The sequence below is a fragment of the Coregonus lavaretus genome (assembly GCF_964263955.1).
Source record: "Coregonus lavaretus genome assembly, chromosome: 9".
In the NCBI taxonomy this organism is placed as follows: domain Eukaryota; kingdom Metazoa; phylum Chordata; class Actinopteri; order Salmoniformes; family Salmonidae; genus Coregonus; species Coregonus lavaretus.
The window spans coordinates 518,514-539,436 of record NC_139996.1 but is presented as its reverse complement, the minus strand read 5'-3'; the positions used below and the strand labels follow the sequence as shown (position 1 = coordinate 539,436).

Sequence of the window (20,923 nt, the reverse complement as noted above, 5' to 3'; positions counted from 1 at the left end):
ATGCGGACGAGCATGTATGACTATAAGTCACTTTTGATAAAAAAGCATCTGTTAAATGGCATACATATATTATTATCTTTCTTTTACAAATACCAACATTGATGTTAGGGGTAACGATACACACTCTCAACTTGTTCTACAGCCCAGCTGCTCAAATGGAAATGACTGTTTTCATGTTGACATTGTGACGGTTAATCCTGGATTGTCTTTTTTCAAACAGAGTGTAGAGTGTTTATTAGGTTAGGTCAAGACATCTAGTTTTGGTCCCAGGAGGTACCCGTAGTATAGTAGGAAGTAGTGCTGTAGCAGTCCCTGTACTGAAGTATAGTCATGATGTACTGTATGTAGAGGAAGTAGTGCTGTATGTAGAGGAAGTAGTGCTGTATGTACTGTATGTAGAGGAAGTAGTGCTGTATGTAGAGGAAGTAGTGCTGTATGTACTGTATGTAGAGGAAGTAGTGCTGTATGTACTGTATGTAGAGGAAGTAGTGCTGTATGTAGAGGAAGTAGTGCTGTATGTAGAGGAAGTAGTACTGTATGTAGAGGAAGTAGTGCTGTATGTAGAGGAAGTAGTGCTGTATGTACTGTATGTAGAGGAAGTAGTGCTGTATGTAGAGGAAGTGTCAGATGGAAATAGTGGATACCAGAGTCAGATGAACTAGTGGATACCAGAGTCAGGTGAACTAGTGGATACCAGAATCAGGTGAACTAGTAGATACCAGAGTCAGATGAACTAGTGGGTACCAGAGTCAGGTGAACTAGTGGATACCAGAATCAGGTGAACTAGTAGATACCAGAGTCAGGTGAACTAGTGGATACCAGAGTCAGGTGAACTAGTGGATACCAGAGTCAGGTGAACTAGTAGATACCAAAGTCAGGTGAACTAGTGGATACCAGAGTCAGGTGAACTAGTGGATACCAGAGTCAGGTGAACTAGTGGATACCAGAGTCAGGTGAACTAGTGGATACTAGAGTCAGGTCAACTAGTGGATACCACAGTCAGGGGAACTAGTGGATACCAGAGTCAGATGAACTAGTGGAACCAGAGTCAGATGAACTAGTGGATACCAGAGTCAGGTGAACTAGTGGATACCAGAGCCAGATGAACTAGTGGATACCAGAGTCAGATGGAAATAGTGGATACCAGAGTCAGATGAACTAGTGGATACCAGAGTCAGGTGAACTAGTGGATACCCAGAATCAGGTGAACTAGTAGATACCAGAGTCAGGTGAACTAGTGGATACCAGAGTCAGGTGAACTAGTGGATACCAGAGTCAGGTGAACTAGTGGATACCAGAGTCAGGTGAACTAGTAGATACCAAAGTCAGGTGAACTAGTGGATACCAGAGTCAGGTGAACTAGTGGATACCAGAGTCAGGTGAACTAGTGGATACCAGAGTCAGGTGAACTAGTGGATACCAGAGTCAGGTGAACTAGTGGATACCAGAGTCAGGTGAACTAGTGGATACCAGAGTCAGATGAACTAGTGGATACCAGAGTCAGGTGAACTAGTGGATACCAGAGTCAGGTGAACTAGTGGATACCAGAGTCAGGTGAACTAGTGGATACCAGAGTCAGGGGAACTAGTGGATACCAGAGTCAGATGTACTAGTGGATACCACAGTCAGGGGAACTAGTGGATACCACAGTCAGGGGAACTAGTGGATACCAGAGTCAGATGAACTAGTGGATACCAGAGTCAGGTGAACTAGTGGATACCAGAATCAGGTGAACTAGTGGATACCAGAGTCAGGTGAACTAGTGGATACCAGAGTAAGATGAACTAGTGGATACCAGAGTCAGGGGAACTAGTGGATACCACAGTCAGGGGAACTAGTGGATACCAGAGTCAGGGGAACTAGTGGATACCAGAGTCAGGGGAACTAGTGGATACCAAAGTCAGATGAACTAGTGTATACCAGAGTCAGGTGAACTAGTGGATACCAGAGTCAGGTGAACTAGTGGATACCAGAGTCAGGTGCACTAGTGGATACCAGAGTCAGGTGAACTAGTGGATACCAGAGTCAGATGAACTAGTGGATACCAGAATCAGGTGAACTAGTGGATACCAGAGTAAGATTAACTAGTGGATACCAGAGTCAGGTGAACTAGTGGATACCACAGTCAGGGGAACTAGTGGATACCAGAGTCAGATGAACTAGTGGATACCAGAGTCAGGGGAACTAGTGGATACCAGAATCAGGTGAACTAGTGGATACCACAGTCAGGGGAACTAGTGGATACCAGAGTCAGATGAACTAGTGGATACCAGAGTCAGATGAACTAGTGGATACCAGAGTCAGGTGAACTAGTGGATACCACAGTCAGGGGAACTAGTGGATACCAGAGTTAGATGAACTAGTGGATACCACAGTCAGTGGAACTACTGGAAAACCACAGTCAGGGGAACTAGTGGATACCAGAGTCAGATGAACTAGTGGATACCAGAGTCAGATGAACTAGTGGATACCAGAGTCAGGTGAACTAGTGGGTACCAGAGTCAGGTGAACTAGTGGATACCAGAGTCAGGTGAACTAGTGGATACCAGAGCCAGATGAACTAGTGGATACCAGAGTCAGGTGAACTAGTGGATACCAGAGTCAGGTGAACTAGTGGATACCAGAGTCAGGTGAACTAGTGGATACCACAGTCAGGGGAACTAGTAGATACCAGAGTCAGATGAACTAGTGGATACCAGAGTCAGATGAACTAGTGGATACCAGAGTCAGGTGAACTAGTGGATACCAGAGTCAGGTGAACTAGTGGATACCAGAGTCAGGTGAACTAGTGGATACCAGAGTCAGGTGAACTAGTGGATACCAGAGTCAGATGAACTAGTGGATACCAGAGTCAGGTGAACTAGTGGATACCACAGTCAGGGGAACTAGTGGATACCAGAGTTAGATGAACTAGTGGATACCACAGTCAGTGGAACTAGTGGAAACCACAGTCAGGGGATCTAGTGGATACCAGAGTCAGATGAACTAGTGGATACCAGAGTTAGATGAACTAGTGGATACCAGAGTCAGGTAAACTAGTGGATACCAGAGTCAGGTGAACTAGTGGATACCACAGTCAGGTGAACTAGTGGATACCAGAGTCAGGTGAACTAGTGGATACCAGAGTCAGGTGAACTAGTGGATACCAGAGTCAGGTGAACTAGTGGATACCAGAGTCAGATGAACTAGTGGATACCAGAGTAAGATGAACTAGTGGATACCAGAGTCAGGTGAACTATGGATACCACTGTCAGGGGAACTAGTGGATACCAGAGTCAGATAAACTAGTGGATACCAGAGTAAGATGAACTAGTGGATACCAGAGTCAGGGGAACTATTGGATACCAGAGTAAGATGAACTATTGGATACCAGAGTCAGGGGAACTAGTGGATAATAGAGTCAGATGAACTAATGGATACCAGAGTCAGATGAACTAGTGGATACCAGAGTCAGATGAACTAGTGGATACCAGAGTCAGGTGAACTAGTGGATACCAGAGTCAGGTGAACTAGTGGATACCAGAGTCAGGTGAACTAGTGGATACCAGAGTCAGGTGAACTAGTGGATACCAGAGTCAGGTGAACTAGTGGATACCAGAGTCAGGTGAACTAGTGGATACCAGAGTCAGGTGAACTAGTGGATACCAGAGTCAGATGAACTAGTGGATACCAGAGTCAGGGGAACTAGTGGATACCAGAGTCAGATGAACTAGTGGATACCAGAGTCAGATAAACTAGTGGATACCAGAGTCAGGTGAACTAGTGGATACCAGAGTCAGGTGAACTAGTGGATACCAGAGTCAGGTGAACTAGTGGATACCAGAGTCAGGTGAACTAGTGGATACCACAGTCAGGGGAAATAGTGGATACCAGAGTCAGATGAACTAGTGGATACCAGAGTCAGGTGAACTAGTGGATACCAGAGTCAGATGAACTAGTGGATACCACAGTCAGGGGAACTAGTGGATACCAGAGTCAGATGAACTAGTGGATACCAGAGTCAGGTGCACTAGTGGATACCAGAGTCAGGTGCACTAGTGGATACCAGAGTCAGATGAACTAGTGGATACCAGAGTCAGGTGAACTAGTGGATACCAGAGTCAGGTGAACTAGTGGATACCAGAGTCAGATGAACTAGTGGATACCACAGTCAGGGGAACTAGTGGATACCAGAGTCAGATGAACTAGTGGATACCAGAGTCAGGTGCACTAGTGGATACCAGAGTCAGGTGCACTAGTGGATACCAGAGTCAGATGAACTAGTGGATACCAGAGTCAGATAAACTAGTGGATACCAGAGTCAGATGAACTAGTGGATACCAGAGTCAGGGGAACTAGTGGATACCAGAGTCAGATGAACTAGTGGATACCAGAGTCAGATGAACTAGTGGATACCAGAGTAAGATGAACTAGTGGATACCAGAGTCAGGTGAACTAGTGGATACCAGAGTCAGGTGAACTAGTGGATACCAGAGTCAGATGAACTAGTGGATACCACAGTCAGGGGAACTAGTGGATACCAGAGTCAGATGAACTAGTGGGTACCAGAATCAGGGGAACTACTGGATACCAGAGTCAGATGAACTAGTGGATACCAGAGTCAGGTGAACTAGTGGATACCAGAGTCAGGTGAACTAGTGGATACCACAGTCAGATGAACTAGTGGATACCAGAGTCAGGTGAACTAGTGGATACCAGAGTCAGGTGAACTAGTGGATACCACAGTCAGGTGAACTAGTGGATACCAGAGTCAGGTGAACTAGTGGATACCAGAGTCAGATGAACTAGTGGATACCAGAGTCAGGGGAACTAGTGGATACCAGAGTCAGGGGAACTACTGGATACCAGAGTCAGATGAACTAGTGGATACCAGAGTCAGGTGAACTAGTGGATACCAGAGTCAGATGAACTAGTGTGAATTGGAGTCATGGGATCTAGTGGATACCAGAGTCAGTGGAAGTAGATAAAGGGCCTTATTGCTAAAATCCCAAAGTATTCCTTTAACTGATCTTGATTGAGCTTGCCTGGTGCAATGGAACCAATTACATTTCCAAAAAGTGCAAACCACCACCCACCTGACACTCCAGGCATGCTAAAGTAAACTGTAAAAGCATATGAAAGATTTCTAATAGTATTTGAACCCATGGTTGCATTCCAATTGACATAATATTCCCTAGTGCACTACTTTGACCAGAGCCCTAATGTCACAAATAGTGCACTAGGATGTCATTCGGAACACATCCCTGGTCATTATTGCTTTGACCTTGCCCCCTTTCAAAAGAAGTGCCACGACCAATTCTCTAAAATATGCAAATTGGGTTGAAATCAGAGTGGTCGGAGTAGGGAAGACGAAGAGGGGGACATTTTCAGATGGACGTTGTAGAGCTCCTGCTCTTCTCTTCCTGAAGGAGACTAGTAGCTCCGTTCATCTCTCCTAGTCTTTTCAGATGGACATTGTAGAGCTCCTGCTCTTCTCTTCCTGAAGGAGACTAGTAGCTCCGTTCATCTCTCCTAGTCTTTTCAGATGGAGGTTGTAGAGCTCCTGCTCTTCTCTTCCTGAAGGAGACTAGTAGCTCCGTTCATCTCTCCTAGTCTTTTCAGATGGACGTTGTAGAGCTCCTGCTCTTCTCTTCCTGAAGGAGACTAGTAGCTCCGTTAATCTCTCCTAGTCTTTTCAGATGGACGTTGTAGAGCTCCTGCTCTTCTCTTCCTGAAGGAGACTAGTAGCTCCGTTCATCTCTCCTAGTCTTTTCAGATGGAGGTTGTAGAGCTCCTGCTCTTCTCTTCCTGAAGGAGACTAGTAGCTCCGTTCATCTCTCCTAGTCTTTTCAGATGGACGTTGTAGAGCTCCTGCTCTTCTCTTCCTGAAGGAGACTAGTAGCTCCGTTCATCTCTCCTAGTCTTTTCAGATGGAGGTTGTAGAGCTCCTGCTCTTCTCTTCCTGAAGGAGACTAGTAGCTCCGTTCATCTCTCCTAGTCTTTTCAGATGGACGTTGTAGAGCTCCTGCTCTTCTCTTCCTGAAGGAGACTAGTAGCTCCGTTCATCTCTCCTAGTCTTTTCAGATGGAGGTTGTAGAGCTCCTGCTATACTCTTCCTGAAGGAGACTAGTAGCTCCGTTCATCTCTCCTAGTCTTTTCAGATGGACATTGTAGAGCTCCTGCTCTTCTCTTCCTGAAGGAGACTAGTAGCTCCGTTCATCTCTCCTAGTCTTTTCAGATGGAGGTTGTAGAGCTCCTGCTCTTCTCTTCCTGAAGGAGACTAGTAGCTCCGTTCATCTCTCCTAGTCTTTTCAGATGGAGGTTGTAGAGCTCCTGCTCTTCTCTTCCTGAAGGAGACTAGTAGCTCCGTTCATCTCTCCTAGTCTTTTCAAATGGAGGTTGTAGAGCTCCTGCTCTTCTCTTCCTGAAGGAGACTAGTAGCTCCGTTCATCTCTCCTAGTCTTTTCAGATGGAGGTTGTAGAGCTCCTGCTCTTCTCTTCCTGAAGGAGACTAGTAGCTCCATTCATCTCTCCTAGTCTTTTCAGATGGAGGTTGTAGAGCTCCTGCTCTTCTCTTCCTGAAGGAGACTAGTAGCTCCGTTCATCTCTCCTAGTCTTTTCAGATGGACGTTGTAGAGCTCCTGCTCTTCTCTTCCTGAAGGAGACTAGTAGCTCCGTTCATCTCTCCTAGTCTTTTCAGATGGAGGTTGTAGAGCTCCTGCTCTTCTCTTCCTGAAGGAGACTAGTAGCTCCGTTCATCTCTCCTAGTCTTTTCAGATGGACGTTGTAGAGCTCCTGCTCTTCTCTTCCTGAAGGAGACTAGTAGCTCTGTTCATCTCTCCTAGTCTTTTCAGATGGAGGTTGTAGAGCTCCTGCTCTTCTCTTCCTGAAGGAGACTAGTAGCTCCGTTCATCTCTCCTAGTCTTTTCAGATGGAGGTTGTAGAGCTCCTGCTCTTCTCTTCCTGAAGGAGACTAGTAGCTCCGTTCATCTCTCCTAGTCTTTTCAGATGGAGGTTGTAGAGCTCCTGCTCTTCTCTTCCTGAAGGAGACTAGTAGCTCCGTTCATCTCTCCTAGTCTTTTCAGATGGAGGTTGTAGAGCTCCTGCTCTTCTCTTCCTGAAGGAGACTAGTAGCTCCGTTCATCTCTCCTAGTCTTTTCAGATGGACGTTGTAGAGCTCCTGCTCTTCTCTTCCTGAAGGAGACTAGTAGCTCCATTCATCTCTCCTAGTCTTTTCAGATGGAGGTTGTAGAGCTCCTGTTCTTCTCTTCCTGAAGGAGACTAGTAGCTCCGTTCATCTCTCCTAGTCTTTTCAGATGGACGTTGTAGAGCTCCTGCTCTTCTCTTCCTGAAGGAGACTAGTAGCTCCGTTCATCTGTCCTAGTCTTTTCAGATGGACGTTGTAGAGCTCCTGCTCTTCTCTTCCTGAAGGAGACTAGTAGCTCCGTTCATCTCTCCTAGTCTTTTCAGATGGACGTTGTAGAGCTCCTGCTCTTCTCTTCCTGAAGGAGACTAGTAGCTCTGTTCATCTCTCCTAGTCTTTTCAGATGGAGGTTGTAGAGCTCCTGCTCTTCTCTTCCTGAAGGAGACTAGTAGCTCCGTTCATCTCTCCTAGTCTTTTCAGATGGACGTTGTAGAGCTCCTGCTCTTCTCTTCCTGAAGGAGACTAGTAGCTCCGTTCATCTCTCCTAGTCTTTTCAGATGGACGTTGTAGAGCTCCTGCTCTTCTCTTCCTGAAGGAGACTAGTTTAGTTCAGATAGTTTTGTAGCTCCGTTCATCTCTCCTAGTCTCCCCCCCCAGAAACTACTAGCCATCACTCTCACCATCACCCTCACCCTCACCCTAACGCTCACCATCACCCTCACCCTCACCCTAACGCTCACCATCACCCTCACCATCACCCTCACCCTCACCCTCACCCTCACCGGGACCTAAAAACAAAGAAAATGAGTTTCACCAGCCTGGAGGGAGATTAGGAGGCTAACTAACTATCAAAGTAGGTATATTGTTCTTTACCCAAACCCTAGCGGGGCTGAGATCCCCTTTGGGCACAGAGAGGCGAGGTCATGGGACCCTGCTAGGGGTCCTTACAGTTAGTGAGTGCATGCCATGCTCTACCAACTGAGCTACATCCCTGGGACCCTGCTAGGAGAGAACCAACACCCTGGGACCCTGCTAGTAGAGATCCAACACCCTGGGACCCTGCCAGAGGAGAACCAGACCACACCCTGGGACCCTGCCAGAGGAGAACCAGACCACACCCTGGGACCCTGCCAGAGGAGAACCAGACCACACCCTGGGACCCTGCTAGGAGAGAACCAACACCCTGGGACCCTGCTAGAGGAGAACCAGACCAACACCCTGGAACCCTGCTAGAGGAGAACCAGACCAACACCCTGGAACCCTGCCAGAGGATAACCAGACCACACCCTGGGACCCTGCCAGAGGAGAACCAGACCAACACCCTGGAACCCTGCCAGAGGAGAACCAGACTAACACCCTGGAACCCTGCCAGAGGATAACCAGACCACACCCTGGGACCCTGCTAGAGGAGAACCAGACCAACACCCTGGAACCCTGCCAGAGGAGAACCAGACTAACACCCTGGAACCCTGCCAGAGGAGAACCTGACCACACCCTGGGACCCTGCCAGAGGAGAACCAGACCAACACCCTGGAACCCTGCCAGAGGAGAACCAGATCAGCACCCTGGGATCCTGCTAGTAGAGAACCAACACCCTGGGACCCTGCTAGGGGAGAACCAGACCAACACCCAGGAACCCTGCTAGGGGAGAACCAGACCAACACCCTGGGACCCTGCTAGAGGAGAACCAGACCAGCACCCTGGGACCCTGCTAGGGGAGAACCAGACCAGCACCCTGGGACCCTGCTAGAGGAGAACCAGACCAGCACCCTGGGACCCTGCTAGGGGAGAACCAGACCAGCACCCTGGGACCCTGCTAGGGGAGAACCAGACCAACACCCTGGGACCCTGCTAGTAGAGAACCAGACCACACCCTGGGACCCTGCCAGAGGAGAACCAGACCAACACCCTGGGACCCTGCCATAGGAGAACCAGACCAGCACCCTGGGACCCTGCTAGAGGAGAACCAGACCAACACCCTGGGACCCTGCTAGTAGAGAACCAGCACCCTGGGACCATGCTAGAGGAGAACCAGACCAACACCCTGGGACCCTGCCATAGGAGAACCAGACCAGCACCCTGGGACCATGCTAGAGGAGAACCAGACCAACACCCTGGGACCCTGCTAGTAGAGAACCTGATGAGCCACACCGACCTGGCTGTCTCTCAGATGTCCATAGACCTCCTTCCCTCTGTCCACAACTAGCGAGGTCTTTCTCCAGCAAGGTCCTTCTCCAGCAGGGTCCTTCTCCAGCGGGGTCTTCCTCCAGCAGGGTCCTTCTCCAGCAGGGTCCTTCTCCAGCAGGGTCTCTCTCCAGCTGGGTCTTTCTCCAGCAGGGTCTTCCTCCAGCAGGGTCTCTCTCCAGCAGGGTCTTCCTCCAGCAGGGTCCTCCTCCAGCAGGGTCTCTCTCCATAAGGGTCCTCCTCCAGCAGGGTCTCTCTCCATAAGGGTCTCTCTCCAGCAGGGTATTTCTCCAGCAGGGTCTCTCTCCATAAGGGTTCTCCTCCAGCAGGGTCTCTCTCCATAAGGGTCCTCCTCCAGCAGGGTCTCTCTCCATAAGGGTCTCTCTCCATAAGGGTCCTCCTCCAGCAGGGTCTCTCTCCATAAGGGTCTCTCTCCAGCAGGGTCTCTCTCCATAAGGGTCTCTCTCCAGCAGGGTATTTCTCCAGCAGGGTCTCTCTCCATAAGGGTTCTCCTCCAGCAGGGTCTCTCTCCATAAGGGTCCTCCTCCAGCAGGGTCTCTCTCCATAAGGGTCTCTCTCCAGCAGGGTCTCTCTCCAGCAGGGTCCTTCTCCAGCAGGGCCTCTCTCCCCCCGTGCCTCAGTCTAAGTAAGATAGTTAACAAATCCCCATCAGAATCCAAGGTCTCTTTTTGAATTGCAATTGCTGCAAAATGGTCACAGCCTGGCCTGTAGATCTTCATCATGTGGAACTGTCCCCTAGTCACAGCCTGTAGATCTTCATCATGTTGAACTGTCTCCTAGTCACAGCCTGGCCTGTAGACCTTCATCATGTTGAACTGTCTCCTAGTCACAGCCTGTAGACCTTCATCATGTGGAACTGTCCCCTAGTCACAGCCTGTAGACCTTCATCATGTGGAACTGTCCCCTAGTCACAGCCTGTAGACCTTCATCATGTGGAACTGTCCCCTAGTCACAGCCTGTAGACCTTCATCATGTGGAACTGTCTCCTAGTCACAGCCTGTAGACCTTCATCATGTGGAACTGTCTCCTAGTCACAGCCTGTAGACCTTCATCATGTGGAACTGTCCCCTAGTCACAGCCTGTAGACCTTCATCATGTGGAACTGTCCCCTGGTCACAGCCTGGTCTGTAGACCTTCATCATGTTGAAGTGTCTCCTAGTCACAGCCTGTAGACCTTCATCATGTGGAAGTGTCTCCTAGTCACAGCCTGTAGATCTTCATCATGTGGAACTGTCCCCTAGTCACAGCCTGGTCTGTAGACCTTCATCATGTTGAACTGTCTCCTAGTCACAGCATGTAGGCCTTCATCATGTTGAACTGTCTCCTAGTCACAGCCTGTAGACCTTCATCATGTGGAACTGTCTCCTAGTCACAGCCTGTAGACCTTCATCATGTTGAACTGTCTCCTAGTCACAGCCTGGCCTGTAGACCTTCATCATGTGGAACTGTCTCCTAGTCACAGCCTGTAGACCTTCATCATGTGGAACTGTCTCCTAGTCACAGCCTGTAGACCTTCATCATGTTGAACTGTCTCCTAGTCACAGCCTGTAGACCTTCATCATGTTGAACTGTCTCCTAGTCACAGCCTGTAGACCTTCATCATGTTGAACTGTCTCCTAGTCACAGCCTGTAGACCTTCATCATGTGGAACTGTCCCCTAGTCACAGCCTGTAGACCTTCATCATGTGGAACTGTCCCCTGGTCACAGCCTGGTCTGTAGACCTTCATCATGTGGAAGTGTCTCCTAGTCACAGCCTGTAGATCTTCATCATGTGGAACTGTCCCCTAGTCACAGCCTGGCCTGTAGACCTTCATCATGTGGAACTGTCTCCTAGTCACAGCCTGGCCTGTAGACCTTCATCATGTGGAACTGTCCCCTAGTCACAGCCTGGCCTGTAGACCTTCATCATGTGGAACTGTCCCCTAGTCACAGCCTGGCCTGTAGACCTTCATCATGTGGAACTGTCCCCTAGTCACAGCCTGTAGACCTTCATCATGTTGAACTGTCTCCTAGTCACAGCCTGGCCTGTAGACCTTCATCATGTGGAACTGTCTCCTAGTCACAGCCTGTAGACCTTCATCATGTTGAACTGTCTCCTAGTCACAGCCTGTAGACCTTCATCATGTGGAAGTGTCTCCTAGTCACAGCCTGTAGACCTTCATCATGTGGAACTGTCTTCTAGTCACAGCCTGTAGACCTTCATCATGTGGAACTGTCTCCTAGTCACAGCCTGTAGACCTTCATCATGTTGAACTGTCTCCTAGTCACAGCCTGTAGACTTTCATCATGTTGAACTGTCTCCTAGTCACAGCCTGTAGACCTTCATCATGTGGAACTGTCTCCTAGTCACAGCCTGGCCTGTAGACCTTCATCATGTGGAACTGTCTCCTAGTCACAGCCTGTAGACCTTCATCATGTTGAACTGTCTTCTAGTCACAGCCTGTAGACCTTCATCATGTGGAACTGTCTCCTAGTCACAGCCTGTAGACCTTCATCATGTTGAACTGTCTCCTAGTCACAGCCTGTAGACCTTCATCATGTGGAACTGTCCCCTAGTCACAGCCTGTAGACCTTCATCATGTGGAACTGTCCCCTAGTCACAGCCTGTAGACCTTCATCATGTGGAACTGTCTCCTAGTCACAGCCTGGCCTGTAGACCTTCATCATGTGGAACTGTCCCCTGGTCACAGCCTGTAGACCTTCATCATGTGGAACTGTCCCCTAGTCACAGCCTGTAGACCTTCATCATGTGGAACTGTTCCCTATTCACAGCCTGGCCTGTAGACCTTCATCATGTTGAACTGTCTCCTAGTCACAGCCTGGCCTGTAGACCTTCATCATGTTGAACTGTCTCCTAGTCACAGCCTTTAGATCTTCATCATGTGGAACTGTCTCCTAGTCACAGCCTGTAGACCTTCATCCTGTAGAACTTCATCCTGTAGACCTTCATCCTGTAGACCTTCATCCTAGTCACAGCCTGGCCAGTAGACCTTCATCATGTTGAACTGTCCCCTAGTCTCAGCCTGGCCAGTAGACCTTCATCCTAGTCACAGCCTGGCCTGTAGACCTTCATCATGTTGAACTGTCTCCTAGTCACAGCCTGTAGACCTTCATCATGTGGAACTGTCCCCTAGTCACAGCCTGTAGGCCTTCATCCTGTAGACCTTCATCCTGTAGACCTTCATCCTAGTCACAGCCTGGCCTGTAGATCTTCATCCTAGTCACAGCCTGGTTAGGAGACTATTACAGGTCTGTAATGTTGATACCTTCTGGAAACAGCCTTATCATGCTGTCAATGGATCCAGGACCCAAATGATTTAGGTTGATCCCATCCTCCTTTTAATACTAAGGCAGATGGGATCAACCCAAATCATTTGGGTTCCTGGATCCATTGACAGCATTATAAGGCTGCGTTGAGACAATGACTTATCAATGACCCAAGCCCAGCTCAGTTAATCCCTACCATTGTGTCGCTGAATCATCATAATGCTTTAGCAAATGTACATTATAACAGGGGCATTGGAAGACACAATGTAAGTAAACTTATTTTTGCCCCTCTTACTGCCCTGAATGCCTCTGCTGATCCTACAGCTGTTGTATGCAGTACTCATATGCCTATGAACCAGAGTTATACTGTTAGCACTGAGGTGGTATGCCCTAGCAGGAAGTCCACTATGTGCAGCTCACCCTGCACTAACATAAATAACTTGAGCATGTCTACCTCTGCTAAGCTTCCCAGTAAAGCAATAAAAACAATCAAGCATCCCAGAAAAGTGTTAAAAATAGCCCAATTTAACATATGTAGTTTAAGAAACAAGGTTCATGAAATCAATAATTTCTTAGTAACAGATGACGTTCATATTCTGACTATCTCTGAAACTCACTTAGATAATACCTTTGATGATACAGTGGTAGCAATACAAGATTATGGGGGGCCAGTATAAAAAAATAATTAAAAAAATAATGTATGCACTCACTAACTGTAAGTCGCTCTGGATAAGAGCGTCTGCTAAATGACTAAAATGTAAAATGTAAATGTATAACATTTACAGAAAATACAGAAATGGCAAAGGTGGAGGTGTGGCTGTTTATGTTCAGAACCACATTCCTGTAAAGCTTAGAGAGGATCTCATGTTAAATACTGTTGAAGTAATATGGCTACAGGTTCACCTGCCTCACCTAAAGCCCATTCTGGTGGGAAGCTGCTATAGACCACCAAGTGCTAACAGTCAGTATCTGGATAACATGTGTGAAATGCTTGATAATGTATGTGGTATCAATAGAGAGGTATATTTTCTGGGTGATTTAAATATTGACTGGCTGTCATCAGGCTGCCCACTCAAGAGAAAGTTTCAAACTGTAACCAGTGCCTGCAACCTGGTTCAGGTTATCAGTCAACCTACCAGGGTAGTTACAAACAGTACAGGAATGAAATCATCAACATGTATTGATCACATCTTTACTAATGCTGCAGAAATGTGTTTGAAAGCAGTATCCAAATCCATCAGATGTGGTGATCACAATATAATAGCCATATCTAGGAAAACCAAAGTTCCAAAGGCTGGGCCTAATCTTGTGTTTAAGAGGTCATACAAAAAGTTTTGTAGTGATTCCTATGTTGTTGATGTAAATAATATTTGTTGGTCTGTGGTGTGTAATGAGGAGCAGACAGACACTGCACTTGACACATTTACTAAAGTGTTATTGATTGATGAGGAACTGAAAAACTGTATGGTTGAGAGGGCTGAGGCAAAATAAATGGCAAATAAGTCTGGCTGCACAACTGATTGGCAAACGTATTGCAAAATGAAAAATCATGTGACTAAACTGAATTTAAAAAAGAAGAAACTACACTATAAAACAAAGATAAATGACATAATGAATGATAGTAAAAAGCTTTGGAGCATCTTAAATGAAATGTTGGGCAAAAAGGCAAACTCCGCTCCATCATTCATTGAATCAGATGGCTCATTCATCACAAAACCCACTGATATTGCCCACTGATATTTTTTATTGGCAAGATTAGCAAACTTAGGCATGACATGCCAGCAACAAACGCTGACACCACACATCCAAGTATATCTGACCAAATTCTGAAAGACAAGCATTGTAATTTTGAATTCCGTAAAGTCGGTGTGGAAGAGGTGAACAAATTATTGTTGTCTATCAACAATGACAAGCCACTGGGGTCTGACAACTTGGATGGAAAATTACTGAGGATAATAGCGGACGATATTGCCACTCCTATTTGCCATATCTTCAATTTAAGCCTACTAGAAAGTGTGTGCCCTCAGGCTTGGAGGGAAGCAAAAGTAATTCCTCTACCTAAGAATATTAAAGCCCCCTTTAATAGCTGACCAATCAGCCTGTTACCAACCCTTAGTAAACTTTTGGAAACAATGGTGTTTGACCAGATAAAAGGCTATTTTACAGTAAACAAATTGACAACAAACTTTCAGCATGCTTATAGGGAAGGACATTCAACAAGCACAGCACTTACACAAATGGCTGATGATTGGCTGAGATAAATTGATGATTCAAAGATTGTGGGGGCTGTTTTGTTAGACTTCAGTGCGGCTTTTGACATTATCGATCATAGTCTGTTGCTGGAAAAAACTTATGTGTTATGGCTTTACACCCCCTGCTATATTGTAGATAAAGAGTTACCTGTCTAACAGAACACAGAGGGTGTTCTTTAATGGAAGCCTCTACAACGTAATCCAGGTAGAATCAGGAATTCCCCAGGGCAGCTGTCTAGGCCTCTTACTTTTTTCAATCTTTACTAATGACATGCCACTGGCTTTGATTTAAAGCCAGTGTGTCTATGTATGTGGATGACTCAACACTATACACGTCAGCTACCACAGCGACTGAAATGACTGCAACACTAAACAAAGAGTTGCAGTTAGTTTCAGAATGGGTGGCAAGGAATAAGTTAGTCCTAAATATTTCAAAAACTAAAAGCATTGTATTTGGAACAAATCATTCACTAAACCCTAAACCTCAACTAAATTGTGTAATGAATAATGTGGTAATTCATCAAGTTGAAGAGACTAAAATGCTTGGAGTAACCCTGGAATGTAAACTGTCATGGTCAAAACATATTTTTACAACAGTAGCTAATATGGGGAGAAGTCTGTCCATAATAAAGCACTGCTCTACCTTCTTAACAGCACTATCAACAAGGCAGGTCCTACAGGCCCTAGTTTTGTCGCACCTGGACTACTGTTCAGTCGTGTGGTCAGGTGCCACAAAGAGGGACTTAGGAACATTGCAATTGGCTCAGAAAAGGGCAGCACGGCTGGCCCTTGGATGTACACAGAGAGCTAACATAAATAATATTCATTTCAATCTCTCCTGGCTCAAAGTGGAGGAGAGATTGACTTCATCACTACTTGTATTTGTGAGAGTAATTGACATGTTGAATGAACCGAGCTCTCTGTTTGAACAACTGGCACACAGCTCGGACCCCTATGCATACCCTAAGTAAAATTAGATTTAAAAAACAGATAAAAATACACCTTATGGAACAGCGGGGACTGTGAAGCAACACAAACATAGGCACAGACACATGCATACACACACATGATAACATACGCACTATACACACACATACACATGGATTTTGTGTAGATATGTGTTGGTAGAGTAGGGGCCTGAGGGAACACACTTAATATGTTGTGAAATCTGTTGTGAACGTTTTGTAATGTTTAAAAAATATATATTACTGCCTTAATCAATGGGGATCCATAATAAATACAATACAAATACAAATGATCTATCCTTTTGCCTAGTCACTTTATCCCTACCTACATGTACATATCTACCTGAATTACCTGGTACCCCTGCACATCGACTCAGTACTGGTACTCCCTGTATATAGCCATGTTATTACCTGGTACCCCTGATCATCGACTCAGTACTGGTACTTCCTGTATATAGCCATGTTATTACCTGGTACCCCTGCACATCCACTCAGTGCTGGTACTTCCTGTATATAGCCATGTTATTACCTGGTACCCCTGCACATCGACTCAGTACTTGTACTCCCTGTATATAGCCATGTCATTACCTGGTACCCATGCAAATCGATTCAGTACTGGTACTCCTTGTATATAGCCATGTTATTACCTGGTACTTCCTGTATATAGCCATGTTATTACCTGGTACTCCCTTGTATATAGCCATGTTATTACCTGGTACACCCTGTATATAGCCTTGTTATTACCTGGTACTTCCTGTATATAGCCATGTTATTACCTGGTACTTCCTGTATATAGCCATGTTATTACCTGGTACTCCCTGTATATAGCCATGTTATTACCTGGTACTTCCTGTATATAGCCATGTTATTACCTGGTACTCCCTGTATATAGCCATGTTATTACCTGGTACTTCCCGTATATAGCCATGTTATTACCTGGTACTCTCTGTATATAGCCATGTTATTACCTGGTACTTCCCGTATATAGCCATGTTATTACCTGGTACTTCCTTTATATAGCCATGTTATTACCTGGTACTTCCTGTATATAGCCATGTTATTACCTGGTACTTCCTGTATATAGCCATGTTATTACCTGGTACTTCCTGTATATAGCCATGTTATTACCTGGTACTTCCTGTATATAGCCATGTTATTACCTGGTACTTCATGTATATAGCCATGTTATTACCTGGTACTTCCTGTATATAGCCTTGTTATTACCTGGTACTTCCTGTATATAGCCATGTTATTACCTGGTACTTCCTGTATATAGCCATGTTATTACCTGGTACTTCCTGTATATAGCCATGTTATTACCTGGTACTTCCTGTATATAGCCATGTTATTACCTGGTACTTCCTGTATATAGCCATGTTATTACCTGGTACTTCCTGTATATAGCCATGTTATTACCTGGTACTTCCTGTATATAGCCATGTTATTACCTGGTACTTCCTGTATATAGCCATGTTATTACCTGGTACTTCCTGTATATAGCCATGTTATTTTAACTTCTTATTTTTATTCACTATATTTATTCCTCGTGTCACTTTCATTTTTTTTTATCTTTAACTCTGCACTGTTGGAAAAGGACCCTTAAGTAAGCATTTCACTGTTAGTCTACACCTGTTGTTTACAAAGCATGGGACAAAACACATTTTGATTTGATTTGAACTTGAACTTATGAAGGAGATGCTGAGCACAGTCAAACACTACAGTCAGAATCACCTGTTGAACATGACACAGGCAAACACTACAGGCAGAATCACCTGACAGTCAGTCAGCCAGTCAGCCAGTCAGTCAGTCAGTCAGTCAGTCAGTCAGTCAGTCAGTCAGTCAGTCAGTCAGACAGTCAGTCAGTCAGTCAGTCAGTCAGCCAGCCAGTCAGCCAGTCAGTCAGTCAGCCAGTCAGCCAGTCAGTCAGTCTCCTCTTACCTTATTGGAGCAACTAGATGCAGAGCGTTTGATGGAGACTCGTTTGATGGAGACGCTGGCCCTCTTCCCTCCGGCTCCCTTCTCCATTCTTGTGTCAGTTCTCCATGTGTCTGGCAACACCTCACAGGAATATAGTCTCTGGTTCTACTTCACAGCAGCATAGCTCAGTATCTTGTAGCGTCCCAGCATAGCATGCCATGTCAATAGAGACGTCTGTCTGCTGTTCCAGAGTCAGCAGTAGCAGTAGCAACAGCAACAACAACAGCGGTTATTCAGCAGAACTATGGCAGAGCAGAGTCACCGGGAGTCAGAGCAGAGAGAAGTAGAGTGCTGGGGAGACAGTCCTGACCAGAGCATCCTATCCCTCCTTTCCTCAGCCCTCTCTGCCGCTCCAGTAGCAACTGACAAGATACAGAGACACAGGATAGAAATCATTAGATGACATGTGGCTGGGCTGCTGCTTTAGACCTCTTCCCTCAGTCCTCTGTCCTCTCCTCTGCAGCATGGCGCTCTAATCGGGCTTAATACCACAGCTGTTGGAGCTTCAGTCTAATGGAGGGAGATTTAGCAAATGGTTATTAAAGGTAAATCTACTGCTGCACACCAGATCCCCTCCCCCCTTCACACCACTGCCCCAAAAAAGGCTTATGAAGAGAGAGGGCATGGGCATGGAAGCTGGGAGGCTGAGAGACTAGGGTTAGCAGAGAGAGGGCATGGGCATGGAAGCTGGGAGGCTGAGAGACTAGGGTTAGCAGAGAGAGGGCATGGGCATGGAAGCTGGGAGGCTGAGAGACTAGGGTTAGCAGAGAGAGGGCATGGGCATGGAAGCTGGGAGGCTGAGAGACTAGGGTTAGCAGAGAGAGGGCATGGGCATGGAAGCTGGGAGGCTGAGAGACTAGGGTTAGCAGAGAGAGGGCATGGGCATGGAAGCTGGGAGGCTGAGAGACTAGGGTTAGCAGAGAGAGGGCATGGGCATGGAAGCTGGGAGGCTGAGAGACTAGGGTTAGCAGAGAGAGGGCATGGGCATGGAAGCTGGGAGGCAGAGAGACTAGGGTTAGCAGAGAGAGGGCATGGGCATGGAAGCTGGGAGGCTGAGAGACTAGGGTTAGCAGAGAGAGGGCATGGGCATGGAAGCTGGGAGGCTGAGAGACTAGGGTTAGCAGAGAGAGGGCATGGGCATGGAAGCTGGGAGGCTGAGAGACTAGGGTTAGCAGAGAGAGGGCATGGGCATGGAAGCTGGGAGGCTGAGAGACTAGGGTTAGCAGAGAGAGGGCATGGGCATGGAAGCTGGGAGGCTGAGAGACTAGGGTTAGCAGAGAGAGGGCATGGGCATGGAAGCTGGGAGGCTGAGAGACTAGGGTTAGCAGAGAGAGGGCATGGGCATGGAAGCTGGGAGGCTGAGAGACTGAGAGGCTGGGAAGCTGGGAGGCTGAGAGACTGGGAGGCTGAGAGGCTAGGGTTAGCAGAGAGAGGGCATGGGCATGGAAGCTGGGAGGTTGAGAGAATGAGAGGCTGAGAGACTGAGAAGCTGGGAGGCTGAGAGGCTGGGAGGCTGGGAAGCTGGGAGGCTGGGAGGCTGGGAGGCTGAGAGACTAGGGTTAGCAGAGAGAGGGCATGGGCATGGAAGCTGGGAGGCTGAGAGGCTGAGAGACTGAGAGGCTGAGAGGCTGAGAGACTGAGAGATGGGAGGCTGAGAGGCTGGGAGGCTGGGAAGCTGGGAGGCTGGGTGGCTGGGAGGCTGAGAGACTAGGGTTAGCAGAGAGAGGGCATGGGCATGTAAGCTGGGAGGCTGAGAGGCTGGGAGGCTGAGAGACTAGGGTTAGCAGTTAGGGTTATCAGTGTCAGAAAGAGTTGGGACAGCCCTAAGTGTCCTGCCTGCTGAAAGGTTGAGTGGCTAGGGACCAAAAGAACCATCAGATAGACTAGGGACCAACAGAACCATCAGATAGACTAGGGACCAACAGAACCATCAGATAGACTAGGGACCAACAGAACCATCAGATAGACTAGGGACCAACAGAACCATCAGATAGAGGGACCAACAGAACCATCAGATAGACTAGGGACCAACAGAACCATCAGATAGACTAGGGACCAACAGAACCATCAGATAGACTAGGGACCAACAGAACCATCAGATAGAGGGACCAACAGAACCATCAGATAGACTAGGGACCAACAGAACCATCAGATAGAGGGACCAACAGAACCATCAGATAGACTAGGGACCAACAGAACCATCAGATAGACTAGGGACCAACAGAACCATCAGATAGAGGGACCAACAGAACCATCAGATAGAGGGACCAACAGAACCATCAGATAGAGGGACCAACAGAACCATCAGATAGACTAGGGACCAACAGAACCATCAGATAGACTAGGGACCAACAGAACCATCAGATAGACTAGGGACCAACAGAACCATCAGATAGACTAGGGACAAACAGAACAATCAGATAGACTAGGGACCAACAGAACCATCAGATAGACTAGGGACCAACAGAACCATCAGATAGACTAGGGACCAACAGAACCATCAGATAGAGGGACCAACAGAACCATCAGATAGGCTAGGGACCAACAGAACCATCAGATAGAGGGACCAACAGAACCATCAGATAGAGGGACCAACAGAACCATCAGATAGACTAGGGACCAACAGAACCATCAGATAGACTAGGGACCAACAGAACCATCAGATAGAGGGACCAACAGAACCATCAGATAGAGGGACCAACAGAACCATCAGATAGACTAGGGACCAACAGAACCATCAGATAGAGGGACCAACAGAACCATCAGATAGGCTAGGGACCAACAGAACCATCAGATAGACTAGGGACCAACAGAACCATCAGATAGACTAGGGACCAACAGAACCATCAGATAGAGGGACCAACAGAACCATCAGATAGAGGGACCAACAGAACCATCAGATAGACTAGGGACCAACAGAACCATCAGATAGAGGGACCAACAGAACCATCAGATAGGCTAGGGACCAACAGAACCATCAGATAGACTAGGGACCAACAGAACCATCAGATAGACTAGGGACCAACAGAACCATCAGATAGACTAGGGACCAACAGAACCATCAGATAGAGGGACCAACAGAACCATCAGATAGAGGGACCAACATAACCATCAGATAGAGGGACCAACAGAA

At 47.1% G+C, this 20,923-nt stretch overlaps 1 protein-coding gene across 1 annotated transcript in view; it reads right to left on the bottom strand.

Annotated features, from left to right (window-relative positions):
* The window catches only part of LOC311134804 (transient receptor potential cation channel subfamily M member 1-like), a gene marked incomplete at both ends in the record, with an annotated part of 142,202 nt that extends 124,364 nt beyond the window's left edge, over positions 1-17,838 (bottom strand). The window contains one exon of the mRNA XM_084168587.1: positions 17,752-17,838. Within this exon, the coding sequence (XP_084024713.1) occupies positions 17,752-17,838 (87 nt within the window). The remainder of the gene's footprint in view (positions 1-17,751) is intronic.
* Positions 17,839-20,923: the final 3,085 nt, after the last annotated feature.